Here is a 24,494-nt window from a genome sequence, read left to right as displayed (position 1 = left end):
TGTGGGATTCAATCCTAGGACCCTGAGATCATGATCTGAGCCGAAGGCAGCGGCTTAACCCATTGAGCCACCCAGGCGCCCCAACACTTGTCACTTTTGATTGCTCCTTCTAAGTCATCATATTCTCCTGGTTCTTCTCCTATCTTGCTAGTTATTTCCACTTAGTCTCTTTTCTCAAATCTTGTAACTTTTTAAATGGAGTGCTATTTCAGTCCTCAGACCTCTTCTCTATTTACATTGATTACCTGAGTGATTTCATTTGGTTCTGTGAGTTTAAACCCATCCACTAATGACTCCCAGATTTAGCTCTTAAACCTCTTCTTTAAACTCCAGATGTCTAGCCAGCTGCCTTCTTGTGAACTGTAGGCATCTCACACTCACTGTGTTCAAAACAGTTCTTCCCCCCACCTCCGCAGGATTCCCATTTACTTACTTATTCTAAGCCTTCTACCTTAGAATCATCCGTGATTCCAATTTCCCCTCATAGCTTCTCCTTTTAGCAGCAAACTGTGTGAGCCCTGCCTTCATTATGTGTATTCTGTGTTCTGTTCTCCCCACCTTTACATCTTTAGCTACTTTGCCTGGACTTTGACAGGAGCATCTTAACTGTCCTCCTGTTTAGTGGCTCCGTGTCCAGCAGCCAGACAGATCTTTTAACAAATCAAAATGTTTTAGGGCCCTACCTTCCAGTCCTTCCCTCATGTTTACAATAAAATCTTGTCTCCGTACCATGGCCTGCAAAACTTACACAATCAAATCCCCTGTTCACCTCATTGCATAGGACTCTTCCTGTTGCTCCTCAGGGGTGGTGGCCTTGTCGCTATTCTTAGACACACCAAACATGAAGACATTTCACTTGTCCTTTGTCTCTTTACCCAGATCCCCTCTTCCATTATGATGTCTGCTCGTATGTTACCTCCTCAAAGAGGTGATTCTTGTCTGGGCTGTCAGAATAAGAGCCTCCTTAGTAGCAATCCCTAATCTTGCTTCCTCTTACTTGATAGTGCTTATCATTGTCTGGTGGTAGGTGTTCAGTTTGTCTCATTAGAATGCAAGCACCAAGAGGGCAGGAACTTTGTTTTGTTAACTACTATATCCCCAAGATCTGTTGTGGTGCCTGGTATGTGGAAAGGTCAAATATTTGTTGAATGACTGAATTTCTGTGTTTAAATGGCAGATTCGGCTATCCTACAGTTTACTTTAGTGTCCACTGTATAAATATTATGGATGTCACATATCAGGGTTATGGATGTCACATATCAGGGTTGTGACATCTGCAAAGTCACTTACTTGTGAAAGTAGATATGAGTGTATGATTACAGGTGGTTATGTATTTAAGGATGCCTGTTGAAAACAGCTACTCAGATCAGAATTTAATAATATCTATGAAAATAAAGCTAAATTGGGGTGGTGTGCTTTCAAAGGTCTTTCTCTGCTGGGCAGTATGTTTGCACCAGGCCAGTCCTTCCCTCCCTAGTGTCTCCTGGGATCAGTGTAAGATAAAATGACCCACACAAGAAATCCACATTAGGACACGTGGTGAAATTAGCTGATCTAAATTGGGGCTACATTTTTAAGTTTACACCACCTGAGCTAGCTCACTACAAAAGACTAGAGAGATTATACTGTGCTGATGAAGTGTTCCCCACTGTGAGGGTGTGTTAGTACATAAAGTGAGCTCTTGAAAGTGACAATAGTGCTCATACTGTGGAGCATTTCTGCCTTCTTTGGATCAAATCACTATTTCCTGAGTTCTCTATGGGCTTGGCAGGCAGTCCCTCTCCTTTGTGGGTTTGTCTTGTTTCGGTTTTTGAGAAAGAGAACACAAACACACATGTGCCCTGGGGGGAGAGGGGGTGGAGAAGGGCAAAGGGAGAAGGAGAGAGAATCTTAAACAGCCTCCATGCCTGATCTGGGGTTTAATGTCACAACTCTGACATCATGATCTGAGCTGAAATCAAAAGTCTTTGGATGCCTAAGCAACTGAGCCACCCATGTGCCCCTCATTTGTTTGGGTACTTTAGAGTGACTTATAGGTACCTGTGGCATATTCTACCTTTTATTAGCTCATAGCTCAGAGTGAAAATTTTTCCATGTTAATTATCTTTAGATTCTACTTCTAACTGAATTATGAATGGATGGTATATGAAAGAGTTCAGTGGCCAGTGATTAAAAATTAACATAAGTGAAATTAAAACACTTAGTGATAAACAATGATAAGCATATTTATCAAGAGGATTTTGCAGTTGCATAATCTTAAACTTCATGCATTGTATTTTTTTTTCCTTTTTTTTTTTTAAGATTGTATTTATTTATTTGACAGGGAGAGACTGAGAGTGAATAATAGGGGTAGTAGCAAGCAGAGGGAGAGGGAGAAGCAGGCTTCCTGCTGAGCAGTGAGCCTGGTGTGGGGCTTGATCCCAGGACTGGGATCAAGACCTGAGCCAAAGGCAGACGCTTAAATGACTAAACCATGCAGGTGCCCCTGTCTTACCTTTTTTGAAATTATATTTACAAGCTGTAGTGTGCTAGGAAGCCTTACTAAAATCACAATGTCTGCTGAGATTATCTGTGTATTTTGTAATTTTTCAGAAGAGGTTTATGGTATGAAAAGGTCTGTATCCTAGTGGGAAAGATTAACAGAATCTTGGTAAAGATTTTCAGGGATAGTCCTTTTTCTTCTAACTTCTTCTGAAGGGGAAATGGAAGAAAATGCTAATACCAAACACTCAGGAGGGTCAAGTTCTATGGATGGGGGCATTTTTACAATATTGCTGGAAAGCTGAAGACAAATGTTTGTGTTCACAGGACCATGTTCTAATTGAGCTCACCCAAGCTGGATTAAAAGGCTCCACAGAAGGAAGTGAGAGCTATGAAGAAGATCCCTACTTGGTAGTTAATCCTAATTACTTGCTTGAAGACTGAAATATTGAAAGTAATTAACCAAGAGATTGTGGCCCCTACTTCTTGGCCTGGAGTCCGGATGTAGCTCTACTAGCAAGAGAAATGTTTCTGGGAGCAAGGGTTCAGGAAGGTTTATTTGGAGGAATAAACGCCTAGTTGGTGTCCTGAGTGTCATATTCCTATAATATGCTTTTATATTAACATAAACTATGTTTCTTGTCTAAATGAAGTTGGAACCCAGTGTGTGCTTTCTGTAAGCAAGACCATGTTTTCACATGTATAGGTAAAGGTCCAGTACTTCCATGGTATGTGAATAACTTGCCAGCTACTGTTTTTTTGTATAAGAATAAAACATTGTGTCCTGCCGTTGTCTGTTGGATTTATTTCCTCCCTTCTCTAATTACTGCTTTCATCTGCAGGTGACCCTTGAATAACATGGAGGTTAGGGGCACCAGATCTCCCAGACAGTCAAAACTCTGTGTATAACTTTTGACTTCCCAAACACTTAACTACTAATGGCCTACTGTTGACTGGAATTCTTACTAATAATTTATATAGGTGACTAACATGCATTTTTTATGTTATATGTATTATATATTGTATTCTTAAAGTAATACATTTTTTTACTTAAATTTTTTCAGTATTTCCAGGCTACAAAGTTTGTCTACAAATTTTTTCAAATTGTTGTAGATCTCTAAAAAGTTTTCCAATATACTTATGGAAAAAATTTATGTATAAATGGACCCACACAGTTCAAACTTGAATTATTGGTGGAGGGAGGCGCAGCTGTACTCACAAACATGAGTCTTTCCCTTTTGTTTAATGTGAGGCAGGTGGGTGGAAGTGTATAGCATTGTAAGCCTCTAAGATAAGGTTCCTGTGAGGAGTCCTTATTAGAATTCGTATGACTGGATAAGGGGCTTTAGGGATTACTTTCCAAAATGAAGTCCAGTTCTGCGTTTTGTTTTTTAGCATAGTCTATAAAAATTAAAACTTTATTCTACTTTTCTCATCATTAGAATGTTCATGATGTAGCAGTTCACACTGTTGCACCTTTTAACAACAGATGGCATTTGGGGGCCTGCAGGACTAGTTGGGGAATGTTTACAGGTTGTATGTGAGTTCACTAATAATAACTTCACTCTCCAGTGGCTTGAAAACAATAGAGTGAGGAGAACTGGGAATGGATGGAGAAATTGCACAGTTAGCAGATGCAGACTATAAACTCCTCTGCCAAAGATACGTTCCTAACTAATGAAGGAAGAAGCTGTGGGGAAGAGGAAACCAGGGTATAGGATATCAAGCTTCCCATTGAGGCAGTTAGGAGATGCTAGCATAAGGCACAGACAAATAACAGGCAGGACATTGGGTAACAGCTAGTGGAAACTTGGGACAGCAACAAGCCTTCTCTGTCCTGACTCCCACCATGATAAAATGAGATGGGGAGGTCCTGGGGGGGGGGGGGAGCCGACTGACAGAAATTTGAACTTTAATTTGATCAAATATTTACCTAAAAGGGAATTTGAAGCATAGGAAAGATGAGTTTTTTTGGTGAATTCTCTTACCAAATTCATCATTTGGGTAGGGGCTTCCAGAGCATAGTGATGTCATTACTATAAATAAAGCCTCAGTTTTTGCATGTTACTTGTCAAGGAGGTAAAGTGGCTAATGGATGATGGAGCATGTATTGAGATACTTATGAAGAAATTAGACACATGTTAAGTAAATGGATAGATGTGTGTGGTTGGGTTTTGGTTTTTTTTTTTTTTTTAAGATTTTATTTACTTGTCAGAGCACAAGCAGGCAGAGTGGCAGGCAGTGGCAGAGAGAAACAGGCTTCCTGCTGAGCAAGGAGACCGATATGGGATTCAATCCCAGGACCCTAGGATCATGACCTGAGCTGAAGGCAGCAGCTTAACTGAGCCACCCAGGCATCCCTGTAACATGTTTCCGAATTGGAAGACTTGAATTTTATAAAGTAACTGATCTATAATGTATTTCCCTTGAAATCACAGATACCATCAATGCGGAAATGACTACATAAATTGTGGAACAGCTGTACTGTAGGATAGTCAAAAATGGGGTAAACCTGTATGTTTGAAATGGAAATACCTCCAGGAAACATGGGGAAAAATGTGCAAATATAGGAGTGCCTAAATATATAAAGGAGTACCTTTATAAGAATATATATATATATATATATATATATACCTAAATATATAAACCAAATATTATATATATTATATATATATATTATATACATATAATATATATATAATTTTATATATTATTATATTGTATATTTATATTATATAATATTATATATAATATATTATATAAATATTATATATTATATATATTTATTTTATATATTATTATATATTTATATATATCTTATATATAAATATATAAACCAAGTATTAACACAACTAAAGGGAAAAATCGGTAGCAATATATAATAGTAAGGAGGCTTCAGTACCCACTTTGATCAGTGAATAGATAATCCAGACAAAATACCTGTGAAGAAACATTGACTTTAAAAGACCTATTAGACCAGATGGACTTAACAGGCATACACAGGATAGTCCATCCAAAAGTAATAACATACATTCTTCTTAAGCACAAAGGGAACATTCTCCAGGGTAGATCACGTTATGCAACAAAATAAGTCAATACATTTAAGAAGATTAAAATCATTGAGCATCTTTTCTGACCATAATACAATGTGAAACTAGAAATCAATTACAGAAGAAAATGGGGACGCCAGGGTGGCTCAGTCAGATAAACCTCTGCCTTGGGCTCAGGTTGTGATCCCAGAGTCCTGGGATTGAGTCCCATGATGGCTCCCTGCTCCACAAGGAGTCTGCTTTTCCCTCTCTCCCTAACCCCCACCACTGCTCACTCACTCCCTCAATCTCTTTCTCTCTCAAGTAAAACTTTAAAAAAGAAAAACTAGGAAATCAAGAAATATGTGGAGATTAAACATGCTACCAAACAACCAATTACAAAGAAGAAGTAAAAAAATTCTAAAATACTTTGAGAGAAATGAAAATGGAAATACAGCATACAAAAACTTATGGAATGCAGCAAAAGCAGTTCAAAGGACCTTTTTTTTTTTTTTTTTAAAGATTTTATTTGACAGACAAGTAGGCAGAGACGCAGGCAGAGAGAGAGGGGGAAGCAGGCTCCCTGCTGAGCAGAGTCTGATACAGGGCTCGATCCCAGGACCCTGGGATCATGACCTGAGCCGAAGGCAGAGGCTTAACCCACTGAGCCACCCAGGTGCCCCTTTTTGTTGTTTTATTAATTTAAGTAATCTCTACACCTAACATGGGGCTCAAATTCATGACCCGGAGATCAAGAGTCACACACTCTTCCAACTGAGCAGGCCAGGTGCTTCTAAGAGGGAACTTTATAGGAATAAATAGCTACATCCAGAAATAAAGATCTCAAATAAACAACCTAACTTCACATCTCAAAGAACTAGAAAACAAATGTTAGTAGAAGGAAGGAAATAAAGACTAAAATAACAATAGAAAACCTCAGTGAAACAGCTGGATTTTGAAAAGAGAAAACAAAAGGCAAATCCTCAGATTCACCAAGAAAATAGGACTCAAAATCCAAAGTAAAGGGGCGCCTGGGTGGCTCAGTGGGTTAAAGCCTCTGCCTTCAGCTCGGGTCGTGATTCCAGGGTCCTGGGATCGAGCCCTGCATCAGGTTCTCTGCTCAGCAGGGAGACTGCTTCCTCCTCTCTCTCTGCCTGCCTCTCTGCCTACTTGTAATCTCTGTCTGTCAAATAAATAAATAAATAAAATCTTTAAAAAAAAATCCAAAGGAAATGGGGGACATTAAAACTGATAGCACAGAAATACAAAGGATCGTGTGATGCCTGGGTGATTCAGCCGGTTAAGCATCTGCCTTCAGCTCAGGTCATGATTCCGGAGTCTTGGGATCGAGCCCTGCATCAGGCTCCCTGGTTGGCAGGGAGCCTGCTTTTCCCTCTGCCTACTGCTCACCCTGCTTGTGCTCTTGCTCGTTCTCTCTCTGACAAAAAAAAAAAGAACGAAAGAAAAAAAATACAAAGATTGTAAGAGACTACTGTGAGCAATTGAACACCAACAAATAGAACAACCTAGAAGAAATTCCTTAGAAATACACAACCTACCAAGACTGAGACATAAATAGAAATCTGAACAGACCAATTACTAGTAAGGAGTTTGAATCAATAATGTCCAGGATTATATGGATTCAATAGTGAGTTCTACCAAATATTTAAAGAAAATTAATGCCGGCCCTCCAACTCTTCCAAAAAATAGAAGAGGAGGGAACACATAAACTTGTTTTATAAGGCCAGCATTACCCTAATACCCAAATCAGACAAGATCACCAAATGAAAAGAAAATTACAGACAATGTCTCTGATGAACAGTGATACAAAAGTCCTTACCATATTAGTACACCCAATTAAAAAATACATTAAAAGGATCATACATCATGATCAAGTGGGATTTGTTCCAAGGATGTAAGGGTGGTTCAACATCTGCAAATCAATCAATGTGATACTCCACATTAATAAAATGAAGGACAAAAATATGACCACCTCAGTAGATGAAAAAAAAAAAGCACTTGACAAAATTCAACATCCATTTGTGATAAAAACTCAACAAAGTGGGTGTTAGAGGGAATGTATCTCAACATAATAAAGACCGTCTATAATAAGGCCACAGCTAACATCATACTCAAATGGTGAAAAGCTGAAAACTTTTCACCTAAGGTCAGAAAGGAGGTAAGAATGCCCACTCTTACCACTTGTATTCAATATAGTATTGTCCAAGCCAGAGCAATTAGACAAGGAAATGAAATAAAAGGAATCCAAATCAAAAAGGAGGATGTCACCGTTTTCACATGATATGATATTACATATAGAAAACTCTAGAGACTCCACCAAAAAAATTGTTGGAAGGAGTCAACAAATCCAGTGAAGTTGTAGCATACAAAATCAATATGCAAAAATGTGTTGAGTGTGGAGGTCAAGATGGTGGAGAAGTAGCAGGCTGAGACTACTTTAGGTAGCAGGAGATCAGCTAGATAGCTTATCTAAAGATTGCAAACACAAATCCAACGGGAGATCAAAGAAGAAGAACAGCAATTCTAGAAAGAGAAAATCAACCACTTTCTGAAAGGTAGGACTGGCGGAGAAGTGAATCCAAAGCAACGGGAAGATAGACCCTGGGGGGAGGGGCCAGCTCCCAGCAAGCAGCGGAGCAATGGAGCACAAAATCAGGACTTTTAAAAGGTCTGTTCCACCGAGGGACATCACTCCAGAGGCTAAACCGGGGTGAAGCCCACGTGGGGTCAGCATGGCCCCAGGTCCCGCGGGGTCACGGAAGGATGGAGGGTGTCTGAGTGTCGCAGAGTTTGCAGGTATTAAAATGGGGAAATCGGCTACAGAGACAGAGCCAAGGAGTGAGCTCTCAACTTGGGGTTACCGTGAACTGGTCACAGGCTCGGTGAGCTCGGAGCGCAGGCGGAGGCCAGGGAGATGGGAGTAATTGGGCGCTATTCTCTGAGGGTGCACTGAGGACTGGGGCCCTGAGCTCTCGGCTCCTCCAGGCTGGAGACTGGGAGGCCCCCATTTTTCATTCCTGTCCTCCAGAACTCTACGGAAAGTGTTCAGGGAACAAAAGCTCCCGAAAGCAAACCCGAACTAATTACTCAGCCTGGCCCCTGGTAAGGGCGGTGCAATTCCACCTAGGGCAAAGACACTTGAGAATTACAACAACAGGCCCCTCCCCCAGAAGATCAACAAGAAATCCATCCAGGACCAAGTCCACCTACCAAGGAGTGCAAGTCAATACCAAGGAGAACGGCGGAATTCCAGAGTAGGAGAAAGCAAAGCACAGAACTCCTGGCTTTCTCCCCATGATTCTTTAGTCTTGCAGTTAATTTAATTTTTTTTTCAATTTTTTTTCTTCTTCTGCTAATTTTTTTTTAATGTTTACCCTTTTCTTTTTTAACGTTTTTAAACTAGTTTATCTAATATATATTTTTTTCCTTTTTTGTATTTTTTCTTTATTCATTTTCTTTTTTTAATAGTTTCTTTTTTTTTCCTGAACCTCTTTTTTTTTTTTTTAAGATTTTTATTTATTTATTTGACAGAGAGAGATCACAAGTAGACAGAGAGGCAGGCAGAGAGAGGGGGGGAAGCAGGCTCCCCGCTGAGCAGAGAGCCCGATGCGGGGCTCGATCCCAGGACCCTGAGATCATGACCCGAGCCGAAGGCAGAGGCTTAAACCACTGAGCCACCCAGGCGCCCCCCTGAACTTCTTTTTATCCTCTTTCTCCCCCCCCCATGATTTGGGATCCCTTATGATTTGTTTAAAGCGTACTTTCCTGGGGTCTTTGCCACCCTTTTAGTATTTTACTTTCTCCTTCATATACTCTTACCTGGACAAAATGACAAGGCGAAAAAATTCACCACAAAAAAAGAACAAGAGGCAGTACCAAAGGCTAGGGACCTAATCAATACAGACATTGGTAAGATGTCAGATCTAGAGTTCAGAATGAGGAGTCTCAAGGTTCTAGCCAGGCTCGAAAAAGGTGCCACTTCCAGTCGGCGACCAGAGAAGAATGAGGCACAAACAAGTCAGCAGCAAAAGACTGGGATCAGGGGACAACAGTCAAAAAGGACTGCTGCCAAGAGCAACCCACCAGTCTCACTTTTATTGGATAGAAACAATAGCCAACAGAAGGACTGATGAAAGTCAAACGTTAATCCTGTCTTGCAGACAAGCAAGAAGGAGGATAAAGTTTATAGTTAAACAAGCACATTCAAAGGACTCATCTAACTAACAACGGGCTGGCGCCTCTGGGAAGAGAAAGGAGCGATAATGGAAAAGGGAAGCAGGCAGTTTTTATTCCACCCTGAGCTGACTGGGCGTTCCTGGGTGCTCGGCTTCCCTGAAGCCAGTGGCGTTTGGCCCTGGGCGGGCCGGGCATCCCCAGCTGCCCAGCTTCACGGTGCAACTGACCTGTTGCCAGTATATGTATATGTATATGTATTTCTTAAGGCCATATCTAAATGTGCTTGGCAACTAGTAAAATCCTCCAGGGGTTACAGTTTAAGTAACAAATTGTTCCGAGGGGCAGCAGCAAAAGGCATGGAAGATATTAGAGAAACCCTCTCAGGAGATATAAAAGCCCTTTCTGGAGAAATAAAAGAACTAAAATCTAACCAAGTTGAAATAAAAAAAGATATTAATGAGGTTCAATCAAAAATGGAGGTTCTCACTGCTAGGATAAATGGGGCAGAAGAAAGAATTAGCAATATAGAAGACCAAATGACAGAGAATAAAGAATCTGAGCAAAAGAGGGACGAACAGCTACTGGACCATGAGGGGAGAATTCGAGAGATAAGTGACACCATAAGACAAAACAACATTAGAATAATTGGGATTCCAGAAGAAGAAGAAAGAGAGAGGGGAGCAGAAGGTATATTGGAGAGAATTATTGGAGAGAATTTCCCTAATATGGCAAAGGGAACAATCATCAAAATCCAGGAGGTGCAGAGAACCCCCCTCAAAATCAACAAGAATAGGTCCACACCCCATCACCTAATAGTAAAAATTACAAGCCTTAGTGACAAAGAGAAAATCCTGAAAGCAGCCCAGGAAAAGAACTCTGTAACATACAATGGTAAAAATATTAGATTGGCAGCAGACTTATCCACAGAGACCTGGCAGGCCAGAAAGAGCTGGCATGATATATTCAGAGCACTAAACAAGAAAAACATGCAGCCAAGAATACTATATCCAGCTAGGCTATCATTGAAAATAGAAGGAAAGATAAAAAAGCTTCCAGGACAAACAGAAACTGAAAGAATTTGCAAACACCAAACCAGCTCTACAGGAAATATTGAAAGGGGTCCTCTAAGCAAAGAGAGAGCCTAAAAGTAGTAGATGAGAAAGGAACAGAGACAATATACAGTAACAGTCACCTTACAGGCAATACAATGGCACTAAATTCATATCTCTCAATAGTTACCCTGAATGTTAATGGGCTAAATGCCCAAATCAAAAGATACAGCATATCAGAATGGGTAAAAAAAACAAAACCCATCTATATGTTGCCTACAAGAAACTCATTTTAGACCCAAAGACACCTCCAGATTTAAAGTGAGGGGGTGGAAAACAATTTACCATGCTAATGGACATCAGAAGAGAGCAGGGGTGGCAACCCTTATATCAGATCAATTAGATTTTAAGCCAAAGACTAATAAGAGATGAGGAAGGACACTATATCATACTCAAAAGATCTGTCCAATAAGAAGATCTAACAATTTTAAATATCTATGCCCCCAACGTGGGAGCAGCCAAGTATATAAACCAATTAATAACAAAATCAAAGAAACACATCAACAATAATACAATAATAGTAGGGGACTTTAACACTCCCCTCACTGAAATGGACAGATCATCCAAGCAAAAGATCAACAAGGAAATAAAGGCCTTAAGTGACACACTGGAACAGATGGATATTCAGAACATTTCATCCCAAAGCAACAGAATACACATTCTTTTCTAGTGCACATGGAACATTCTCCAGAATACATCACATCCTCAGTCCTAAATCAGGTCTCAACCGGTATCAAAAGATTGGGATCATTTTCTGCATATTTTCAGACTACAATGCTTTGAAGCTAGAACTCAATCACAAGAGGAAATTTGGAAAGAACCCAAATACATGGAGACTAAACAGCATCGTTTTAAAGAATGAAAGGGTCAACCTGGAAATTAAAGAAGAATTGAAAAAATTCACGGAAGCAAATGATAATGAAAACACAACGGTTCAAAATCTGTGGGACACAACAAAGGCAGTCCTGAGAGGAAGATATATAGCAGTACAAGCCTTTCTCAAGAAACAAGAAAGGTCTCAGGTACACAATCTAACCCTACACCTAAAGGAGCTGGAGAAAGAACAAGAAAGAAACCCTAAACGCAGCAGGAGAAGAGAAATCATAAAGCTCAGAGCAGAAACCAATGAAATAGAAACCAAAAAGCAATAGAACAAATCAACGAAACTAGGAGCTGGTTCTTTGAAAGAATTTATAAGATTAATAAACCCCTAAAAGAAAAGAGAAAGGACCCACATAAATAAAATCATGAACGAAAGAGGAGAGATCACAACTAACACTAAAGAAACACAGACAATTATAAGAACATACTATGAGCAACTCTATGCCAACAAATTTGACAATCTGGAAGAAATAGATGCATTCCTAGAGACATATAAACTACCACAACTGAACCAGGAAGAAATAGAAAACCTGAAGAGACCCATAACCAGTAAGGAGATTGAAACAGTCATCAAAAATCTCCAAACAAACAAAAGCCCAGGGCCAGACAGCTTCCCAGGGTAATTCTACCAAATATTTAAAGAACTAACTCCTATTCTCCTGAAACTGTTCCAAAAGACAGAAATGGAAGGAAAACTTCCAAACTCATTTTATGAGGCCAGCATCACCTTGATCCCCAAACCAGACAAGGATCCCATCAAAAAAGAAAACTACAGACCAATATCCTTGATGAACACAGATGCAAAAATTCTCACCAAAATACTAGCCAATAGGATTCAACAGTACATTAAAAGGATTATTCACCACGACCAAGTGGGATTTATTCCAGGGCTGCAAGGTTGGTTCAACATCCGCAAATCAATCAATGCGATGCAACACATTAATAAAAGAAAGAACAAGAACCATATGATACTCTCAATAGATGCTGAAAAAGCATTTGACAAAGTACAGCATCCCTTCCTGATCAAAAGTCTTCAAAGTGTAGGGATAGAGGGCACATACCTCAATATTATCAAAGCCATCTATGAAAAACCCACCGCAAATATCATTCTCAATGGAGAAAAAGCTTTTCCACTAAGGTCAGGAACACGGAAGGGATGTCCATTATCACCACTGCTATTCAACATAGTACTAGAAGTCCTAGCCTCAGCAATCAGACAACAAAAGGAAATTAAAGGCATCCAAATCGGCAAAGAAGAAGTCAAATTATCACTCTTCGCAGATGATATGATACTCTAGGTGGAAAACCCAAAAGACTCCACTCCAAAACTGCTAGAACTTGTACAGGAATTCAGTAAAGTGTCAGGATATAAAATCAATGCACAGAAATCGGTTGCATTTCTCTACACCAACAACAAGACAGAAGAAAGAGAAATTAAGAAGTCAATCCCGTTTACAATTGCACCCAAAACTATAAGATACCTAGGAATAAACCTAACCAAAGAGGCTAAAAATCTATACTCAGAAAGCTATAAAGTACTCATGAAAGAAATTGAGGAAGACACAAAGAAATGGAAAAATGTTCCATGCTCCTGGATTGGAAGAATAAATATTGTGAAAATGTCTATGCTACCTAAAGCAATCTACACATGTAATGCAATTCCTATCAAAATACCATCCATTTTTTTCAAAGGAATGGAACAAATAATCCATCGAATAGCCAAAGGAATATTAAAAAAGAAAGCCAACGTTGGTGGCATCACAATTCCGGACTTCAAGCTCTATTACAAAGCTGTCATCATCAAGACAGCATGGTACTGGCACAAAAACAAACAGACACATACATCAATGGAACAGAATAGAGAGCCCAGAAATAGACCCTCAACTCTATGGTCAACTAATCTTCGACAAAGCAGGAAAGAATGTCCAGTGGAAAAAAGACATCCTCTTCAATAAATGGTGTTGGCAAAATTGAACAGTCACATGCAGAAAAATGAAATTGGATCATTTCCTCACACCACACATGAAAATAGACTCAAAAATGGATGAAGGAGGGACGCCTGGGTGGCTCAGTTGGTTAAACAGCTGCCTTCGGCTCAGGTCATGATCCCAGCGTCCTGGGATCGAGTCCCACATCGGGCTCCTTGCTCGGCAGGGAGCCTGCTTCTCCCTCTGACTCTTCCTTCCACTCTGTCTGCCTGTGCTCGCTCTCACTCACTCTCTCTCTGACAAATAAATAAATAAAATCTTTAAAAAAAAAAAAATGGATGAAGGACCTCAGTGTGAATGGATAAAGAAGATGTGGTATATATACACACAATGGAATATCATGCAGTTATCAAAAGAAATGAAACCTTGCCATTTGCAACGACATGGATGGAACTAGAGGGTATCATGCTTAACGAAATAAGTCAATCAGAGAAAGACAACTATCATATGCTCTCCCTGATATGAGGAAGTGGAGATGCAACATGAGGGCTAAAGGAGGTAGGAGAAGAATAAATGAAACAAGATGGGATTGGGAGGGAGACAAACCATAAGTGACTTTTAATCTCACAAAACAAACTGAGGGTTGCTGGGGGGAGCGGGGAGAGGAGAGGGGGGTGGTGTTATGGACATTGGGGAGGGTATGTGCTATGGTGAGTGCTGTGAAGTGTGTAAACCTGGTGATTCACAAACCTGTACTCCTGGGGATAAAATTATATGTTTATGAAAAATTAAAAATTTTAAAAAAAGTGTTGAATTTCTATATGGTAACAATGAACTATCAGAAAGAGAAATTTTTTTTTCCCAGAAAGAGAAATTAACAATCTCACAATTGTATCAAGAATAAAATACGTAGGGATAAATCTAACTAAAGATGTGAAAGACTTGTACATGGAAAACTGTAAGACATTGATGAAGTAAACTAAAGAAGACACAAATAAATGGGAAGATACTCCATGCTCATGAATTGGAAGAACTGACATTGTTAAATGTCCATACCACCCAATCTATGGATTGAATGTAATCCCTATCAAAATTCTAATGGCATTTTTCATAGAAATAGAGCAAACAATTCTAAAATATATATGGAAACCAAAAAGTCCCTGACTAGCCAAAGCAATCTTGAGAAAGAAAAACAAAGCTGGATGGATCATACTCCCTGATTTCACTCTATTACATAGCTACATTAATCAAAATATTATTGTATTGGCCTAAAAACACATATGTCAATGGAACAAAATAGCCCAGAAATAAACCCACACGTATACGGTATAACATGAACAGCTAGCTATCTCCTCTAAGCAGAAAAATGATAAATCAACAAGGAGATAATATTTTCATGTTTCAAAGTATCAAAAATATGAAGTTTTATAATTGGTGATACCAAAGCAGAGATTTAGGCATCCTTTTAACATTAGGTAGGATTTAAATTGAATAAGTCTGTTTGGAAAACTATTTGGACCTCAGTCAAAATTCTAATGTGTATAATTAACATTGAGTCCAGAACTTAATTTCTAAGACTCTGTCTTATAGAAATGAATATAGACAAAGATGTACAGATATAGATATTCATTTGCAACACATTAAAATTGGGAATCAGGAGCACGTGGGTGGTTCAGTTGGTTAAGCATCTGCCTCAGCTCAGGTCATGATCTCAGGGTTCTGGGATCGAGCCCCACATCAGGCTTCCTGCTCAGTGGGGAGTCTGCTTCTCTCTCTCCCTCTGTCCAGGTAGGCTCCCCCATTCCCCAACTCATGCTCTCTCTCAAATAAATAAAGAAAATCTTTTAAAACATAAAAATAAAATAAAATTAGGAATCAACCAGTGTTCTGTATGCTAGAGGTTCAATTAGGGTACATCCTTATGCAGAATGCTATGCATCTGTTAAAAAGAAGTGTTTCCGGCATCTGGGTGGCTCAGTTGGTTAAGCCCCTGCCTCCGGCTCCAGTCATGTCCCAGAGTCCTGGGATCAAGTTCCACATCGGGCTCCCAGCTCCATGGGGAGTCTGCTTCTCCTTCAGACCTCCCCTCTCATGCTCTCTCTCACTCTGTCTCTCTCTCTCTCAAAATAAATAAATAAAAATCTTAAAAATAAAAAAAAGAAGTGTTTCTATATATTCTGATATAGACAGTGTTCTAAGAGCTGTTAAGTGGAAAAGAAGAAATCAGAGGAACAATACATAAGGCACAATTGCATATATGTTAAGTTATATGTTTAAAATGTTATACATTTACATATATTTGCATTTGTATATATTTAGTAATAGTTGAGTTGCATTGTTCTAAAGATGCTAAAGAATGATCTCATTTCACAACTTATCTGTTCACCATTGTTACCAATGAGGAAACAGAGGCATGGAAAAACTAAGTAACTTTCACCAGATAAGATTTAAACTCAGGCATTCTGACTCCTGAATAACCATTAAACTCCAGAAAGAAAGAAAACTGGAAGGAAGCATAGTGTTGAGAGTACTTACCTAAGGAAGGTAAGGGGGCTTGGGGAAGGGGAATTTGCAGGTTTTTCATACATGTTTCTGTAATTGAATTTTTTACACAATGTGTTCATCATTTAATTATAAATATTTCTTTTAAGTTTTATAATTTTTTAAAAGATTTTCTCTCTTTGACTTAGAGCAGGGGGAACAGCAGAGGGAGAGGGAGAGAATCTCAGGCAGACTCCCTGCTGAGTGCAGAGTCCGATGTGGGGCTCAGTCCCAGGACCCCAAGATCATGACCTGGGCCAAAACCAAGAGTCCAATACTTAATCAACTGAGTCGCCCAGGTGCCCCTACTTATATATTTTTAAGGGGGGAAAGGCTTGCAAGGGATTCACCTTTGTTTTATTATGTAAGTGAATTTTAAACTAATTCATAATTAAGAAAAAGACGTGGAGAACTTTTCCCTTCAGACATTTTCCAGGCTCATCTGCACAAATTACGTGAGATGTTTGAGGTTTTTGTGTTATCTCTGTGGTCTTTATTTTTTTTTTTTAAAGATTTTATTTATTTGTCAGAGAGAGAGAGGGAGAGAGCCAGCACAGGCAGACGGAATGGCAGCAGAGGCAGAGGGAGAAGCAGGCTCCCTGCTGAGCAAGGAGCCCGATGTGGGACTCGATCCCAGGACGCTGGGATCATGACCTGAGCCGAAGGCAGCTGCTTAACCAACTGAGCCACCCAGGCGTCCCCTCTGTGGTCTTTAAATTTTTGATATTTCACTGGTAAGCCGCACCCTGATTTCATTACCATAGATAACCCAGTTAAATATTAAATGTCAACAATCACTCGGCATTTTACAACCTAGCTGTTGTTATAAAAGTAAGGATTTCATATGCTTCCTAACAGGTACTTGAAAATGGAGCTGGCTTGGAATTCAGTCTTTATTGTCCTCCTAAGCTTTTCATGCCGGGGATTAGATTGGGAATCCGACAGAAACTTCATTTCAGCTGCTGGTCCTCTCACCAATGCCTTGCTGTACCAGAGTAGTCCACTGGGAACCCCGGGTTCTAAATTTGCAGCAGAGGATGAAAGCATTTATGTTTGTCAACAACCACTGCCTGCTTTCCTGCCAGAGTACTTCAGGCGTGTTCATGCCAGTGGGATCACCCATTATAAAGTATTTCTGCCGTGGGCACATCTTCTCCCAGCAGTAAGCTCTGAGAATCCAGACAACAAAGCAGTGCAGTGCTACCAGCGGTTCCTTGAGACCCTCAAGACTGCACAGCTTCAGCCCCTGGTCGTTCTGCATCACCAGACGCTCCCTCCCAGCACTGTCCAGAGAAGTGAAGTCTTTGCCGATCTCTTTGCGGACTATGCCTCATTCGCCTTCCACTCCTTCGGGGACCTGGTTCAGATCTGGTTCACGTTTAGTGACTTGGAAGAGGTGATGAAAGAGCTACCCCAACAGGAATCAAGATCTTCACGTCTCCAGACCCTCGCTGATGCCCACAGAAGAGCCTATGAGATTTACCATGAAAAATATGCTTCTAAAGGTAAGTCCACACAACCCTGATCTGATGGCTGACCCCCACCGGCAGTCTTCATCACTCACCTTCTCCCAGCCTCCTCACAGTAGGACTTGACATTTCTTCCCACTCCCCTTCAATAATCTTGTCAGATGTATTTATTAGTGAGAAAATAACATGGTACTGGAAACTTCCCGATGGAGAGAGGCAGAGGTGACTTAGACTGGATAGTGCCCAGCGTTTCTTTTGAAAATATCTTTTAGGGCGCCTGGGTGGCTCAGTGGGTTAAGCCGCTGCCTTCGGCTCAGGTCATGATCTCAGGGTCCTGGGATCGAGCCCCACATCGGGCTCTCTGCTCAGTGGGGAGCCTGCTTCCACTTCTCTCTCTGCCTGCCTCTCTGTCTACTGTGATCTCTCTCTGTCAAATAAATAAATAAAATCTTTAAAAAAGAAAAGAAAAGAAAATATCTTTTAAGCCCCCCTTCCCCAGTCTTGAGTCCGTGCCATCACAGAGTATATTTTTGCCCTTCCTTCTCCAGTCCTCCCTTCCTGACTCTCCAAGGCTTTAAGATTGTCTGTCCTCCCTCAGGCTCCCCTTTTTCTCATGCAAAGCAAGTTATGCATTCTAGCTGAAGTTTTCATTCCAGCAAAGAGGACAGATAAAATAGTGATATGCTGATAGGTGGTGAGAAGAATGTAATAGCAAGTGTCCATATTCCTGCTTCAGAGCTAATTCTGATTCAAGTTCTGATTCAGTAGGTTTGGACAGGGCCAGTACACGTGTGATTTTAATAAATTCCTAGGTGAATCTGAAGTTCACTAATTTTAAGAACAAGTTTTGGATTATATATGCTTTCTGGTTTTTATTATGTACTATATGTATGTTTGTATACGTAGTAAATAACATATATGCATATTTGCATATCCTACTTTCTAAACTTAAGGTATTTTATGAGTATATTCTTATATACTCAGTGAAAGAGAGAATGAGTTTTTTAAAAGATTTTATTTTATCTCTCAGAGAGAGCACTAGCAGGGGCAGTGGGAGGGAGAGGGAGAAGCAGATTCCCCGAGGAGCAAAGAGCCTGATGCAGGACCTGATCCCAGGACTCTGGGATCATGACCTGAGCTGAAGGCAGACACTTAACTGACTGAGCCACTGAGGCACCCCAAGAGCATGATTTTCAGTGTTCTTATAGATTCTCATCATATGAATGGACCGGAGTTTTAACTATTTCTCTCGTGGGGCACCTGGGTGGCTCAGTCAGTTAAACTCAGGTCATGATCCCAGAGTCCTGGGATCCAGCCCCCAGTAGGCCTTCCTGTTCAACAGGGAGCCTTCTTCTCCCTCTCCTCCCAGCTTGCGCTCTCTCTTTCTCTCGCTCTCTCTCTCTCTCAAATAAATAAATAAAATCTTTTAAAAAATAAATTAAATAATACATATATATATATATAAATGAGAGAAATATTTATTTCTTTAAAGATTTTATTTATTTATACGAAGGAGAACAAAAGGGAAGAGGGTCAGAGGGAAAAGCAGACTCTCTGCTCACGGGAAGACTGATGAGGGCCTCAACCCTGGGACTCCAGAATCATGACCAGAGCTGAAGGCAGAGGCTTAACCAACCGAGCCACCCAGGTGCCCCATATATATTATTTATATGTAAGTTTATTTAATTTTCACCATTATGAATTACATCACAATGAATGTTCTTATATATAAACCTTTTTCTACCTTCCAATTAATTCTTTCTGATTCTTAGAATTGAAATTACTAGGTCAAAAAACGTGGATTCAGGGGCGCCTGGGTGACTCAGTGGGTTAAAGCCTCTGCCTTCAGGGGTGCCTGGGTGGCTCAGTGGGTTAAGCCGCTGCCTTCGGCTCAGGTCATGATCTCAGGGTCCTGGGATCGAGTCCCGCATTGGGTTCTCTGCTCAGCAGGGAGCCTGCTTCCTCCTCTCTCTCTCTGCCTGCCTCTCTGCCTACTTGTGATCTCTCTCTGTCAAATAAATAAATAAATAATCTAAAAAAAAAAAAGCCTCTGCCTTCAGCTCAGGTCATGATCTCAGAGTCCTGGGATCGAGCCCCGCATCCGGCTCTCTGCTCAGCAGGGAGCCTGCTTCCTCCTCTCTGTCTGCCTGCCTCTCTGCCTACTTGGGATCTCTGTCTGTCAAATAAATAAATAAAATCTTAAAAAAAAAAAACAAAAAAACGTGGATTCTTTAAGAACTTTAAAGCATGTTGCTAAATTCCAGAAAAGTTTTAATAGTATATACCAATAGCTATAAAACTGCTCTGACCCTATTCAGCCTGTCTTCGATGATATAATCATTTCTGTTATTGGTAATTTGACAGCTGAAAATTACTATCTCCTTATATGCTTCATTTGCATGTATTTGATTATAAAGAGATCAAACTCTTTTTTTCTATGTTAAGAATGAAAGCAGGGCAAGAGAAGAAAGAGTATGAGTGTGAACAGGGCCATTTCAGATAGGGGTGTCAGGAGGGTTGTCCTCAGAGAGGACAGCAAGGGAGGCAGCAAGCCAATGGATAGGAGAAGAGGATTCCAGGAGAAGAGCCCCTGCAGGGGGACAGTGACGAGCCCAGCGGTCAGTTTAGTGAGCTAGGAGTAGTGGATGAGAGATGCGGAGAGGCTGAACTTGAAACTGGAGTCTTTGGAAAGAAGAAGGAACCTTCCTTGGAGAGGGTGAGCAAGTAAATGTTTGTTGGCTGTAATTCTATTGAAGAAGCAGTGGGTAAATGAACTTCGAAAGAAGGCAAGACTGAACTTGGTTCATCTCAAACAGAAGAAAATCTATCTTGTTTTGAAGACAAACTCCATAGACTTATTTTGATTATAAAACTATATAAACATGTTATTAAAATGTTTGCAGAGCCCATTTTAAATCTTAATCAGGTTACTAAAGACTGTTTCATAAGCTCATATTTTCCTTTTCTTCTGATGCTCATTCCTCCCATCCTTCATTTTGTGTTTCATCAATATCACTAGATTTCTACCCCATTATAATGCAGGACATAAAATAAATTCTCTTTCCAGTTTCCCTCCTATTCAGAGAGGTGGTTTTTCTTCTTTCTCTCTCTTATTCTCCTCTCCCTTGAACAAAAGTGCAATCCTTTTGTTCTTTGTAAAATATATCACCTAATATACACAAAAAATTGTATAAAATATGTTGGTTAAAAGCAAAATACTATAAAAAGATAGTATACTATAAAAAGATTACTGAAGCCTTTTTTTTTTAAAAAAAGCAAAATGCTATAAAAAATACTCATGGAGTGACCTCTCAATAGAATTAAAATAGTATTAAATGGTAGTATTTAATACTAGTATTAATATAGTAGTATTAATATGTAGTAGTATTAATATCATAGTATTAAAATAGAATACCACCTTAGATCAACTAGGATGACTGTAATAAAAACAAAACATACAAAAAGAAGTGTTGGTGATGATGTAGAGAAATTGGAACCCACACCACTGAATGGGAATGAATGGTGGGAATGAATGGTGGAGCAGCTGCTTTGGAAAACAGTCTGGCAGTTTCTTGAACAGACAAACTTCAGAGTTACCCTATGACTCAATGATTTGTCTCCTAGGTATATGTCCAAGATATATACATTTGAAAACAAATGCCTGGGAGAAAACTTACCACAAACATTCATAGCAGCATTTTTCATAATAACCCAAAGTGGAAACAACCCTACTGTCCCTCAACTGATGGATAAACAACATGTGGTGTATACATAATACCCAAAAAGGAATGATATGTGGCACAACACAGGTGTACCTTGAAGACATGAAGCTAAGTGAAAGCAGCTAGTCAGAGAAGACCACATACTGATATGATTTCATTTATATTCAATTTCCAGACTAGGCATAGAGATGCTACAGTAGTATAGCAATGTCTAGGGCTAGAAGAGAGAATGGAAAGTGACTGCTAATGGATAAGAAATTTCTTTTTTGATGAAACTGCTTTAGATTAGAGGCACCTGGGTGGCTCAGCTGGTTAAGTGACTGCCTTCAGCTGTGGTCATGATCTTGGAGTCCCAGGATCGAGTCCTGCATCGGACTCCCTGCTCAGCACAGAGTCTGCTTCTCCCTCTGACCCTTCCCCCTCTAGTGCTCGCTCAGTCTCATTCTCTTTCTTGCAAATAAATAAATAAAATCTTTAAAAAAAAGAAATAGTGGCTATAATTGTACAACTTTGTGACTATACTAAAAACCATTGAACTGTATACTTTTTTTTTTTAAGAGAGAGGGGGAAGAGCAGAGAGCCAGATGTGGGGCTCAATCCCAGGACCCTGAGATTATGACCTGAACCGAAGGCAGAGGCTTAATCCACTGAGCCACCCAGGCGCCCCGAACTGTATACTTTAAAGGTTTTATTTTTAAGTAGTTTCTGTACCCAGTATGGGGTTCCAACTATCATTCAGCCCTAAACAACCACTAATTAACTTGCTGTCTCTATAGATTTCCTTGTTCTGAACATTTCATATGAATGGAATAATACAAAATGTGGTCTTTTGGGACTACCTTTGTTGGGATTTGTTGAATGTTTCTATCATGGATAAGGCTGAGATTATGAGTTTTAGGAAGGAAGATTACAGAATAAAGTGCTATTTTCATCATATCATATCAAGGGTACATACTATCAACATGATTTATACTGTTGATGTTGACCCTGATCACCTAATTGAGATTGTAGTTGTCAGGTGTCTCTAGGGTAAGGTTACTCTTTTTTCCTCCTTTCCATACTGCATTCTTTGGAAAGGAGTCACACTTAACGATTGGGAAGTTATGCTCCATCTTTTTTTTTTTTTCTATTTTTTTAAGTAGTCTCCATGCCCAATGTGGGGCTTCAACTCACTACTCTGAGACCAAGAGTTGGATGCTCTGAATACTTGGATTGCTCAGATGGTTAAACGTCTGCTTTCTAATAGGGTCATGATCTCGGGGTCCTGGGATTGAGCCCCACATTGGGCTCCCAGCTCAGTGGGGAGTCCGTTTCTCTCTCCCTCTGCCGGTCCTGCTTGTGCTCTTTCTCTCTCAAATGAATAAATAAAATCTTTTTTTTCTCATACATATTCAACAGATTTATTTAAAAAAATGAAGAGGCTGGACTTGGATGTCTCAGTGATCTAAAGGAATAAATGAATTTGTAGTCTAATCTATACAGTTTCTCTCTGGCCCAAATAAATATCAAGGAAAATTTCCAATTATTTATCATCCAGAAATCTGATTAGATAATAATATTTTCTTTTTTTTTCTCTTCTTTTTAAAAATTTTTTTATTTTTTATAAACATATATTTTTATCCCCAGGGGTACAGGTCTGTGAATCACCAGGTTTAAAAATCTTTTTTAAAAAAAGTTAAAAAAAAAAAAGAGAGTTGGATGCTCTACCAACTCAGCCAACCAGGTGCCCGAGTTATGCTCTCTCTAATAAGTAGTTTTTGTAAGATCTTTTCTAGGGGCACCTGGCTAGTTCTGTTGGCTAAGCATCTGTCCTGAGCTGAGGTCATGATCCCAGCGTCCTGGAATCAAGCCCTGGATCAGTCTCCTTGCTCAACAGGGAGTCTGCATCTTCCTCTCCCTCTGCCCCAGCTCCTGCTCTCCCTCTCTCTCTCTCTCAAATAAATAGAATTTTTAAAGGAAAAAAGTTATTTTTGGGTGCCTGGGTGACTCAGGTCATGATCCTGGGATCCTGGGATAGAGCTCCGTGTCGGGCTATCTGCTCAGCGAGGAGCCTGCTTCCCTTCCTCTCTCTCAGCCTGCTTGTGATCTCTGCCTGTCAAATAAATAGACAAAGTCTTAAAAAAAAAACTTAATGGTAAATTTTATGTTATATATGGTTTACCAATTTTTAAAAAACTATTTTCTAATCTTTCTATATTCATTATTGTAAACCTCACATTTATGTGTTCACTGTGCTGCCACTGGGGAGGATTCAATAGAAGAGAGGATTCTTGGCAGAAATGGAAGTTGGGGAGAGTGGGAACTTGCATCTCATGGGAAGAGTAGAATTGCACACAGCATCCCCCACTTGTACAACAGTAGGACACAACCCTGGATAACACTAGTAATACCAGCCTCCCAACACAGCAGTAGTAACTTGAAGCATTGATATTGGCAGTTCAATATTGGCCAGATTACTTTTATTGGCTCATTTGAGGCAAAGGTGGAAGGAGCAAAAGGAAAGGGGTTATTTTCTGTAAAAGACTACAATGGTTTACTTCCCTTTGTGGTGGAAACAGGTGAGCTTATCCTTTAGTGAGGTCTAGCAATACCTAGAAGGAACATGAATTTACACGATGCTATGCAGTGATTTTATACACAGGTTTAAACAATTCTCAACCCACAGCAAATACCAATTTTGAGCTCTATATACATGAACACCTATCTTTAATTACATCCAACAAAAATTGCAGGATAAATTATCCTAAAGCAGAGTAATTACCCCCTTCTCAGTCCCATACAAAACATAAACTGCAAGCTCAGAGTGAGAATCTGGTTTTGAGCAATCTGCATTTTGCAGTATTTTAGGAGGTCTAACTGCTCGCACTGGGAATAACTTGGCAACCATGGTTGGGAAGTTTGATTATTTTGTATGATGTATGAATTTCTGGAACGTCAAGTACATTTATTCACTCTAATTCTAAAAGCGGCTTGCAGAGTCAAATAAAAATGATTAACTGTACTACTCTTGTTTCATTTATTGGTCTAGAGATGACACTAAGCTGTACATTTTAAAATGTTCAGCACAAACTGTACGTTCCAGGTGCGCTGACGTGATGAAGAATGAAAGCACGGATATCTGTGCAAAGGAAAGGGG

The 24,494-nt window shown here is 39.8% G+C and overlaps 2 protein-coding genes across 3 annotated transcripts in view; both read left to right on the top strand.

The window, feature by feature from the left end:
• The window catches only part of MCM6 (minichromosome maintenance complex component 6), a 36,056-nt gene extending 32,786 nt beyond the window's left edge, over positions 1–3,270 (top strand). For both annotated transcript variants that reach the window (XM_045066477.1, XM_013046763.2), the window contains one exon: positions 2,809–3,270. In XM_045066477.1, coding sequence (XP_044922412.1) covers positions 2,809–2,925 — 117 coding nt within the window. In that variant the 3' untranslated portion in view covers positions 2,926–3,270. The remainder of the gene's footprint in view (positions 1–2,808) is intronic.
• A 13,765-nt stretch (positions 3,271–17,035) lies between these two features.
• LCT (lactase) overlaps positions 17,036–24,494 on the top strand; it is a 51,672-nt gene continuing 44,213 nt past the window's right edge. Inside the window, exon 1 of the mRNA XM_045066512.1 lies at positions 17,036–17,672. Coding sequence (XP_044922447.1) covers positions 17,036–17,672 — 637 coding nt within the window. The remainder of the gene's footprint in view (positions 17,673–24,494) is intronic.

This window comes from Mustela putorius, unplaced genomic scaffold (genome assembly GCF_011764305.1).
Source record: "Mustela putorius furo isolate JIRA1106 unplaced genomic scaffold, ASM1176430v1.1 tig00003867_pilon_pilon_pilon, whole genome shotgun sequence".
Classification (NCBI taxonomy): domain Eukaryota; kingdom Metazoa; phylum Chordata; class Mammalia; order Carnivora; family Mustelidae; genus Mustela; species Mustela putorius.
The sequence above is the reverse complement of the archived record's forward strand: the minus strand, read 5'-3'. Positions and strand labels throughout refer to the sequence as shown.